At 38.4% G+C, this 11,980-nt stretch overlaps 1 protein-coding gene across 1 annotated transcript; it reads left to right on the top strand.

Moving 5' to 3' along the window:
• The first annotated feature begins 1,286 nt into the window (after nucleotides 1-1,286).
• Nucleotides 1,287-11,617, top strand: LOC131232785 (serine/threonine receptor-like kinase NFP). The gene is made up of 2 exons (XM_058229267.1): nucleotides 1,287-2,467; nucleotides 10,794-11,617. The coding sequence occupies exons 1-2, from the start codon at nucleotides 1,367-1,369 to the stop codon at nucleotides 11,532-11,534; spliced, it is 1,842 nt and encodes a 613-aa protein (XP_058085250.1). The 5' UTR covers nucleotides 1,287-1,366; the 3' UTR covers nucleotides 11,535-11,617.
• Nucleotides 11,618-11,980: the final 363 nt, after the last annotated feature.

Genomic DNA, 11,980 nt, shown 5'->3' on the forward strand with positions numbered 1-11,980 from the left:
TGAGTTGTATGAAAACTCGTTCATTTATGGGTCATTAGGCAGAGTTCTTAATGATTTCTAAGTGATGTCGGAGTCACATGTTGATTTTCTATTCTCTTTGCGAAGTTCACTTGTATTGTGATTTTCGGGTAAAGTTGGAGTTTACTTGTGATTTTCTAATCATCTTGCAACGTTCTATATGATTTTCAGGTGACACTAGAGTTCATTTGTTAATTTTCCCATCTTACGGAGTTTACATACAACGTGATTTTCGGGTGAAACTGAAGGTCTCGTATTGTTTATCTGATTATCTTGTTGTGTTCACTCGTATAATGTTTTCTACCACATTTTTCTTAATGATGGAATTGCGTTAATTGACTATATTCTTTGTGTATATGTTCATTAGCTAGAATTTTATTGTTAAATATATCTCTTTCTATGTCTTACGAAATATACTTGATTTATATATGAATGTTAGGCATGTAATCTTTGAGGATATTCCTCACTATGATAGTCATTAACGCTATTAAAATATATCAGTTGATGCACGTGTAGAGCGAGCCAATGGTGTTCACCTAGTTGTTTGAAAGAATCAGATAGTTGAGGAGCTAGGCAAGGTCCCAATCGAGCATATTGGGATTCATTATTAGTTGATAGATTTTCATTTATGCATTCAGTAAACTTTTGGTATTTGATTTGTATAAGTTATTTCTAAACACTATTTGAATTTTTTTGACGAAATTGGATTGGAACTTTTTCTCAATGCATGGTTTAATTTGCTAGTATTTGCTGTCAACTTTGAATGTTGATGAAATTGTTTGAATTAATATTTTAAATTTTAAGGTTAATATTTGGATTTCAGAAAATGAGTACTAAACTCAGATTACGAAATCCGGAGCATTACATTAGTAGATCTATTCCTTATTTTCCAAATTCATTAATTAAAAACCAACGATTTCTCTCTAGTTTTTTAAAATTTGTCTTTTGCTCAATGTTGTTTTGCCAACTAAGTTTGTTAACAAGTCAATTCACTTTAGTTAAGTTTTGTATGCTTATTTAAACCTGTGTACAGCGAGTATATTATTAGGATTAGGTAATAGTCGTTATATCTTGGAGGCCAACAATCGAAGATTTCTATTAGACTTTGGGATATGTCACGGGAGGGCAGATTTAGTTTCAAGCCAAGTGACTGCGCATCAACTAAAACAAATAAAATATTTTTCCTTTTTTTTTTTAAATTTTTGTAAATATTATCTATTATTTTCAGCACATTATTTCGAGCAACGACCGTACTAAGTCGTGATGTAATTGCTCTTATAGCTAAGAGAACCTTTGCACTCATTCACCACAGCTTCAACAGCGAAGCAGCCAGAGAAAATAAGAAAAGATGGCGAGAAAACCCTATCTTTCCATCTCCTCTCTCCCACTCCTCCTCCTCCTCCTCCATCAAACTCAATCCCAACCGTCCATCACAGGCTACACCTGCTCTCTTAATCAATCCAACCATCCATGCCAGACCTACGTCTTCTACAGAGCCACAGTCCCAGACCTGGTCACCATAGCCGACCTCTTCGGTGTGAGCAGGCTATCAATATCAAAATCCAGCAACATATCATCCCCATCTTCCCCTCTCATTCCAGACCAGAATCTCCTCATCCCAATCACCTGCTCTTGCAATTCCAATCTCTCCTCTTTCAACACCTCCTACCAAATCCAATCCGGCGACACCTTCTATCTTCTGTCCACCTACCAATTCCAGAACCTCACCACATATCAAGCCGTCCAGGTTGCTAATCCTTCTCTAGTCCCCACCAACCTCCAAATCGGCGTTGATGTCATCTTCCCCATCTTTTGCCAGTGCCCCAACAAAACCCAATTGGGTAATAACATCAAATACCTCATTACATACGTTTTCCAACCGTCCGATACTCTCGATTCTGTCGCCACCAAGTTGGGTTCCGACGTCCGCTCTCTTGTAGCTTTGAACGGCGAAAAACCCCCTATTTTCTCTACCATTTTAGTCCCTGTTTCTAGAATCCCTTTACTGAAGCAGCCCCTTGCTCTGCCTTCTCCTTCCACTCCAACGCCTTCTCCTTCCACTCCAACCCCATGCGGGAGGAAGGGTGTTGTTGTAAAACTGGCAATTGGGTTGGGTATTTTAGGAGCTTTGCTGGTTGTTTCGATCGCTGTAATCACATGGTTTTGGTGGGTTTTGCTGAAGAGGAGGAGAGAAGGAAGGGAAGACAAGGAGAAGGGAAAAAAGGAGCGATTTGGGTCGATGTCTGGAGAGGATTTCATGGCGGATGTATCAGATTGCTTGGATAAGTATAAGGTGTATGGGATTGAAGATGTGAGAGAAGCTACATTGGATTTTGATTATACGTGTTTGATTCAAGGCTCTGTTTATAAGGGTTGCATAAGAGATGAGGTTTTTGCTATCAAGAAGATGAAATGGAATGCTTATGAAGAGCTGAAGATCTTGCAGAAGGTATTTTATCTTCTTCTTCTTCTTTTCTTTCTTTTTTTTTCTTTTTTTTTCAAACACGAATTTAACCGTTCATCTGGTGGGCCACAAAGTCCGTCATGATCATATGGCTAGGATGTTATGGTCGGTGTACCTTCTGGGTATGGCCCGTGCTCTCTAGGATCAGATGAACGGTCCAGATGCATTGTTCGCTTGGACATGCGTGTTATTACTCTGTTGAGAGAAAAGGTCTGTCTCTGCAGTGTTAGTTCACCACCATTTTTGTAATGTCCATGAGTCACTGATAGCTGACGTGGCATACGTGTAGATCAATCCAAACCGACCAAATAGTGGGCCCATTGTGGATACAAGGTTTACCCAAAAGTGATACTGATAGGATGATATTCAGCATCTGATTTTGCATTGGATTAGGAATACCTTACCCATCCAATTGATTTCCACTAGGTAGATCGTTACAACTGTTTCAATCAATTTGATTTTAGGAGTACACTTCATCCACAGTCGGCCCCATCATCTGACGGTGTGGATTGATATACATCTGTTTGCTACAAGTACATACAAGGATGAGAAGGGGTGGTGGACTATCACTGTAATCTCAGAGCCTTCAAATTCGTTAGAGCTTACCACATGTTAGGGAATGATACCGTTTAAAGCCATACTACAGCTTGGTGCTCCTAGTTACATTGGTTCACTTGGACTGGTTGATCTGAACCGTCCATCAAGTCCATGACACATTTCATAAGTATAATTCAAAAAATTTACTAATCACATAATACAAAAATCTGACTCATCTATCTTTTATTTAGCCTTATTTTTCACAACCATCAATTTTAAAAACCATTGATAGCTACTTTTGTGTAAATGATCTTGACCGTCCATATTAAATACGATGGGTCAAATGGCGCACGTTTGTCAGATGTGACATTTGTAAAGTGAATCTATGAGAACAATCTAGAGTAATGGATTGATTAGGTGTCACAATGCAAGTTGGAGCACTATGATTTATAAGTGATCTGAGAGCTCCAGGACATCTCTCTTTATATATTATATTATATTATAGTTTGGGGATGGGAAAGGAAACCGTCTCTCTTTAAACATATCATACAGTAATTGCACGGCAATCCAGACCGTCTGAACGACTGATATAACTGTGGATGGAGAATAACAAGAAAAAAAAATAAAATTGCACTTTAAAATAATGTTAACAATACGGTTCTTCCCTTTGAGTTTTCAACTGGCACTGTTTTACTTTAATTTGATAGTCACTAATTAGACGGTTATGATGGCTTCCAACTTACTCAATAGTAGATAAGAGTCATCATCACTGAGGTCATGAGTTCCAGCGCCCACATCGAGTATATGATATTATTGACATCTTGATTTAAATAATCTTTATTCTTCTAATATAATCTTTAAATCCACAAGGAAACTTGCTTATATTAGCAAAGATGCCTTAAACTCCTACTCCAACTTTAAAAAATTAAAAACACACTTTCTAAAAATAATGAACTTTTAAAATTAATAAAACCTCATACTCTACCCAGGCTGCTAAACAACTTTTATATTACTGAAAATAATGATGTAGAGTAGGTCGTGGACAAGTTTATGTTCAAGATGGATAAAAAAAGGCCCGATTGAAAGTGGAGGTGATCCAGATTATCAAAACTTTAAAATGGACGTATCTCACAAATCGAAATGAGTTCTTCAACGTACCATTTATGATTTTGGTGTAGGACGAGCTACTTTAGCCACCCAATTTGCTATGTCGGGTTGTGCATGCCAAAATTTCAAAATACCATCATATCAACAATTGAATTCATGTTTTAATTTTGTTTTTCCTATTTATAGTAAGTTTTAGTTTGAGTATAACTCGTCATCCGTTGGGCTTTAGAAGTTACGCCGAATATGAAAAGTGCTTATAATAATTAGGAGAATAGCATGGTAAAGCAAAATAGGACCCTTACTATTTTTGGCCAAAAACCATGAGGTCTAGTGGAAATCATGACCATCTATAAATAATAAGTTTACTATTTATAGTAAGTCACGATTTATAGGAGTTTTAGTTATAATTTAATTTTGAAACTTCTTCTATGGTTTAGTATCCCTATTTAAAGGATTGTAAACTCACTTATTTGAATCATCAATCAATTTATGATTTTTTTAGAATTTATTTCTATTTTATCTTGTTTTTTCCTCATGTATTCAAGAAATCTCTGTAAGAAGTCCAGAGAAGCTCTATGGATTCAAAGTAGTTAACCTTGAGGAAGACTATGATCGGCCTTATCACATTAATTCATCTTTACGTCAAATAAGACTTATAAGAGAGCCTATTTGGAACATAAAATTAGGTAGTGTGGAATTGCATTTGGTCCCATGCAAATTTCATCTAGCATTTTAAAATGACCACCGCAACATTTCTTGTAGATTTCAAAATCCACTATATTTATGGACCCCACGAAGATGCATGTGTTCTGTCCACATTGTCCCATCCATATACACCGACATTCAAGCTACATGTGCATACAACAAGCATTAATTGTGAAATCCAATTTGTCATTACAATTCCATGGCCTACTAAATATAAGCTTCACTTAATATACATTTTTTTTCTGGAAGGAAGAAATTGATCCCAAATATAAAGATTGGACTGTCAAAATACGGACATGCAATCATTGTATGATAATGATATTAATTCCATCTAATACAATTCTGTATCATTTAATCCCACATTCCAAATAATTCCATCTAATACAATTCCTTGTCATTTAATCCCACATTCCAAATAGGCCCCAAGGATAGCCTGACTATAACTTAATAAAAAGTACACTTTGACTTGACACTCAATTTTAACTTTTAAATCGATGAAATTATTTGAAGTTCAATTAATATTAGTTGATTAAATAAACCATGATTTGGTTATAGTTTTCCAAAAAACATATTACAAATCCCATAACTAGTTGAAAAGTTATAGCTGTCCATTTTCGGACCAAATCAAACTTTTTGGTCTAATACATCTACAGTGCATCAATGCCATATGTGAGGAGAATGATTTACCACCATTTTTTAAATAATGTAAAACTAACACATAAACCTAGCCCATTAGAAAATAGAAGAGAACTACAATTTACCTTGATTGTGAACCTTGCTTTGTCCTTTTTCAGCCATCCATTTGTGGACCATTGATTGATTGCTAAGACTATCCAATTTGCAGCAAAGCTATGGTGGGCCCGACTGGATTAATGGTCGAACCATTCTGACGTCATGGATGGACCCAATCTCCGGGTCCAAAGAAAGATTCCTGCTGAGGAACATGATAGTATCATTCCCTTCTGCTACTTATCTTAATTAGTAAATTGGGTATTTATAATCTTTTAATATATTTTGACCAGGTTAAAAATTATTAATTAAAAGCTTACCATATATAAAACATAATACCAATTCTCGCTAATTCCCGTTGGATCATGGAGTTTTGCCAAGCCCACACAGGTCCATATGAGGCACATGGGCATGAGATCTAAGCCGTCCATCACGTGGTTCCCCACCCTGTATATCCCCTTTTTACAGAAATCAGGCCAGTTTTCTCGTCCTACAGCGTTAATAATGGTCAGAAAGCTTGCCAAAGTTTTTCCATCCGTTCATTTCTTTCTTAAACTGTGGCCCACCTGTTGGTCTGGCCAACCATATTTTTCTCCAGAGCATCCAAATATTTTAGCCCACTTGAATGACAGCTTTGATATTAAGCTAGTGTGCTATGATTGCAGATGTAGTGGCGTGTACATGAGACAGTATTACTCGGGAACGGCCCGGACACACCTATGACGGTGTAGCCCTCACAGTGGGGCCCACCTTGATGTATGTATGCTGTATCCAATCCGTCAATCCGTTTTTCGAGATCATTTTAGCGAATTATTCAAAAAGTGAAGCAGATCCAATTATCAGGTGGACCATAGCATAGGAAACAGTGGTGAGTGAAGGCCCTACCATTTAAAACTTATTAGGGCGAACCTTAATGTTTCCGTAATGTTTATTTTCCATCCAATCTATTAATAAGGTCAAATAAACCTGGATGAAAGGAAAAAATAAATATCATCTTGATCCAAAACTTTTGTGGCCGATTAATGGTCATTCACCACTTTTTCCCATGATATGGTCCACCTGAGAATTGGATCTTCTTAATTTTTGGAATAATCCCCTATAATCATCTCGAAAAAATGATGGACGGCCTGGATGCAGAATAAATACATCAAGGTGGGCCCCGTAGTAAGGGCCACACTGTCTTGGGTGAGTCAGAGGTCCCACCCAATCCGCTCCCGTATTACTCACGCTCACCTTACATTTTCTTCTTTTTGAAAGGCAATATTCCACTAACAATATTATATTAGTTTAGAAAAATATATAAAAACAAAGATTCAGTGAATGGGTTCACCAGTCGTTTGTTAGACCAGAATCATCCGCAGCACCTGTTTACGCAACCTCTGTGGGGCCCACCATGTTGTATATGTAAATCCACTCCATCCATCAGGAGTTAACTCTTACTTGAACCGTACATAAAAAATATTGGTCTGATAGAAAAATCAGATGGGCCAGAACAATGGTAACAATGTAAATTTAAATAAAAGCTCTAAGTTCACGCGGTGTGGCCCAACTGAGTTTCAGATCAAGCTTAGTTTTATATTTTTACTTCATCATGCTGAGTTAGACATGATTAATTTATTTGATGAAAGACATACAACATGTTGACCCAATATACAAACCTATGGTTGGCATGTTATCCCCATTTTCCCCCTTGGTGTGGGCCACTTTTGCTTCGAATCTGTCTAATATTTATCCCCATTGCCTAGAATCGAGGATAGAACCTGATGGACGGATTGGAATTTACATATACAACTGCTGGGGTCCACAGAGCTTGGTGTTTTACGCGCTGCCTAAAACAGGTGTGGTAGAGAATCCGGTCCTCGTTTGTTATAAAGCATGCTTGTATTAGATAAGCATCCTTGTCATTTAGGAGTGCAATGACATCATATAAGTTGTATTCATCACGATCTATTCATGTTGTCAAGGCTATCTAGGGACTGATCTGGACCTTCCGTTTGGTCCTGATGAAGCAATCCTGATTCTTGACCATCAGATTAACAACAGATTAACCGCTATCAAATGGATGGGTAACAGTAAAATAATGGGTGGTCCAAATTCGATGAGAAAAATGATATGGTTAATAAGTGCAAATTTTCAGTTATACTCCATCAAACGTTTAGGTAAGTAATTTGGACGGTCTGGATTGCCATGCTACTATGCCATCGTGTGTTTGAAGAGGTACCTCCAATTCTTTAAATGGTGCAGTACTAACACGGGGGTTTAGACCGACAACGATGGGTGTCCTGTGAACATTTCACATCATCACACGTGATGCCGAAATTGTTTATTTTCGGGTGCGGTTTGGGTGGATCCCCAGATCCACCGAGGTCGGTGGATCCCTAACTGTGGGGCCCTTTTGATGCATGTTCCTTAAATCCACACCGTCCATCCATTTTTAAAGATCATTTTAGGGTATTACCCGAAAAATGAAGTAGATCTAAATCTTAGGTGGACCATACCACAAGAAACAGTAGTGGTTGAATCCTCACCATTAAAAACTTCATGGGGGCACCGGAATGTTTATTTTACATCCAACCTGTTGATAAGATCACAAAGACCTGGATAAAGAGACCACACAAATATCAGATTGATCCAAAGCTTTTGTGGCCCATGAGAAGTTTTTAATGATTGATTATCAGTCTTTCCAGTATTATGGTCCACCTGAGATTTTGATTTTATTTCATTTTTTATTTATATTTTTGGATCATGTGCAAAAATAAGTTTTCAAAGCGGATGATGTGGATATAAGTCACATGCATTAGGCCAAAGTGGTCCCTACGGTCAGGAATCCCACCCACCTGGTGGATCCCGCCGCCCATTGTTTTCAAGCTTATTTTTGGGGCGTGTTTGGATTTTCCTTTGAAAAAAAGATCCTACCAAGTTGAGAATTTTTAAGCTGAGGAAGAGTTTTAACTCTTTTTACATTGGCATTTTTATATTATAATTGAGGGGTTTTTTTTTTTTTTTGGTTTGTTTCACAGCCTGCCTTTATATCAATCTTCTTGAATCTACTTGCTTTTATGTTATTTAATATAATCCACTTAAAATAACCCTTGAGAGCACTCGTTTTCACAATTATAACTCCACCATTTGGGACGACCAAATGATTTAGATTGTGGGCCCATTGTTATGTGTACAGTTGATCGGAACTGTTCATCTATTTTGTATACTCATTTTAGGCCATGAGCTATAAGGTTTAGGAAAATTTAAATTGCAATTATGTTCTAGAAAGGTTTCATTGGTGGATAATTTTAGAATAGTACAATATCTTTACCTAGCGTAGTCTATTTGAGCATTGATTCTGCTTCAATTTTCATATCATTAAATGATCTGGAAAAAAAATAATGACTAAACAATGTGAAATTTTCACCAACACCATGGTGGGCCTTACCTAACTTACCATCCAAGGATATGGGGGGTGGATTTGGTGCGACCGTGCCATTAGTCAACACAATGCAGCCCTAATAGTAGGGCCTATACCTTCATGCATATATTGTATATCCATGTTGTCCAAACCTTTGATAAGGTTACATAAAACTGGACGAAGGGAAGGAAACAAATATCATCTTGATCCAAAAATTGTATGACCCACAAGAAGTTTTAATGACTAAACACAACTGTTTCTTGTGTTTCAGCCCATCTAAGATTTGAACCTGCTTAATTTTTGGGCCATGCTCTAAAACAATCTGGAAACACGGATGGACAGTGTCCATATAGAATATATACATTAAGGTGGGCCACACGGTCAGAGAAGCACCATGCAGGGTGAGACTAGGGTCTCACATAATCCACTCCCTCCCATGGGACACGGATTGCTTACCGAGCTGGCAGCACCAAGGTGGCTATTGGACAGTGGGTCCCACCATGATGTGTGTGTTTTATCCATACTGTCCATGGATTTTTGGATAATTACTTTAGGGCCCAGATAAACAATGAGGCAGATCCAAATCTCAGGTAGACTACACCACATGAAACACAGTTGTAATTGAACACTCACCATTGAAAACATCCTAGGCCCACTTTAAGTTTTATTTGCCACCAAGCATATTGATTATGTCATAAAGGCAGGATTAAGGCAAAAACCAAATACCAGCATGATCCAAAACTCATCTGGCCCTCAGTAAGTTTTTAATGGTGGATGTTAAATCACTATTATTTCCTATGGTGTGACCCACCTGAGATTTGGATCTGCCTCAGTTTTTCAATAACACCATGAAATGAGCTGAAAATACAATTGGTACATTAAGGTGGGTCCCATGCTCAGGGCAACAACTTGTTGGATGAGACACTAGTTGCACCTAATTAATCCATTTTACTTTCTCTGCACTAAATTACAGCTGGCTGATTAGACATTTGAATGATGTATCTCACCTTAATGCACATAGGCCCCACCTTGATGGTTAGGAGAAATCCACTTTGTCCATCCGTTTTGGCAGATCATGTCAATGCATGGTACCAAAATATAGGCAGATCTGAAACTCGAGTGGGCCAAACAAATAAAAACAGTAAAAAAGGACTGCCTACTATTCAAAACTTTTTGGGGTCTACCTTAATGTTTATATGCAATCCAAGCCATTCATATGGTGGCCCAACTGTTCATAAAGCATTATCACTGGGATGAATTGAAAATTTAAAAATATTAGCATGATCCAAAGCTTATGCGGCCCCACAAACATTGCAAAGTGGGCTGCAACATCTACCGTTTTCTACTGTGTGGCCCACTTGAGCTTTGGATCTGCTTCTAATTTGGCTCATGTCAGTATTTTTATAAATAGACCACAAGATAGGTAGGTTTTAATAAATGACACTATAATTAATTTCCTGTCACATGCACATGCCACTGGTGAAGAACTACCCATACGTGCTAACGTGGCACTATGTGCAAAATCCAAGCCATCCATCACATGAGTCCCATTGTATAGATTCCCTGATCTAAGAATCAGGCTTGCCCTTTTTTTTCACTAGACAGCTTAGACGAAGATGATGATGAAAATGATAGACAACTTAAAAGAACTTGCCCCAGAAACTATAAGCTTACTCATCTGCTAAGTAGACCCACCTGATTCTCCAGCCAGGGAAATGTACAAGGTGGGACCCACATGATGAACGGCCCAGATCTTGAGCTTTCAATTTTCTAAGGAAGGGTACTTACAATCCTCCTAACATTCATGTTTTTGACTCATGAAAAACAAAGGTAAACCATAGCAATCTGGTGAAGCTGGACGGCTTCTGCATCGACCCTACTGATGGTGGCTGCTATCTGGTCTATGAGTACGTGGAAAATGGTTCTCTTCATTCATGGCTTCATGGATATGGCCACACCAAGCAACTCGACTGGAAGGCCCGCCTACAGATCGCCGTCGATGTTGCGAGTGGGCTCCAATACATCCATGAACACACTAGACCTAGTGTGGTCCACAAAGACATCAACACAAGCAACATTCTACTGGATGGTAGCATGAGAGCCAAGATCGCGAACTTTGGCCTAGCTAAGTCTGGCTGCAATGCCATGACCACGAACATCGTAGGGACCCGAGGCTACCTCGCGCCGGAGTACATTGCCGATGGGATTGTTACCACTAAGATTGATGTTTTCGCTTTTGGGGTGGTGTTGTTGGAGCTTGTGAGTGGAAATGAGGCAGCAGATAGCGAAGGGAGAGCAATTTGGATGGATGTTGATTGGATTTTCAAGGGAGAGGAGGTTGAGAGGGAAGAGAGATTGAAGGGATGGATGGATGGGGCACTTGTGAGGCAATGCTGCAATATGGATGGTGTGATGAATGTGATGGCTGTGGCTAGAGCTTGTTTACAAAGAGAGGCCGCCAAGAGGCCCAGTATGGTAGATATTGTGTACATGTTGTGTAAGGCTGACGAGTTGTTCTTTGATTTTTCTGAGGATGGGCTCCCCATTCCTAGTCGTGTCATGGCCAGATGATTATTCAAGAGATGGAAAATGGGAGTTTTTATGTATACCAATTGATTTTTCAGTTGAATAGCAAAACAATCTATACTTTGTAAGTCGTGTGGTGATGGGTCCTTGTAAACTTTTGCATTTTTTTTATTTTTTATTAGCTTAATAGTACACCCCACTAGCAGTTCACACTTCACTGTTAGCCACCCCCACTAGGGAATAGATACCAAGACCTCAATGTTGAAACGAGGTATCTTTCACTCAGTCTACCACTTGAGCTATGGATCAGGGCGTGTAAACTTTTGCATCTACACTCTTAGAAAAGAGCTTGATGTTGTAAACTTTCGCATCTTACACTCTTAGAAAAGCACTTGAGTAAGAATGGGAATGAAGCTTGTATTATATATAGGATTGGGAATCAGCCCTGTTTATATAATTTAGAAGGTTAAAACCTATGGAACCTTGCTCTC

Source organism: Magnolia sinica, chromosome 18, assembly GCF_029962835.1.
Source record: "Magnolia sinica isolate HGM2019 chromosome 18, MsV1, whole genome shotgun sequence".
NCBI lineage: Eukaryota > Viridiplantae > Streptophyta > Magnoliopsida > Magnoliales > Magnoliaceae > Magnolia > Magnolia sinica.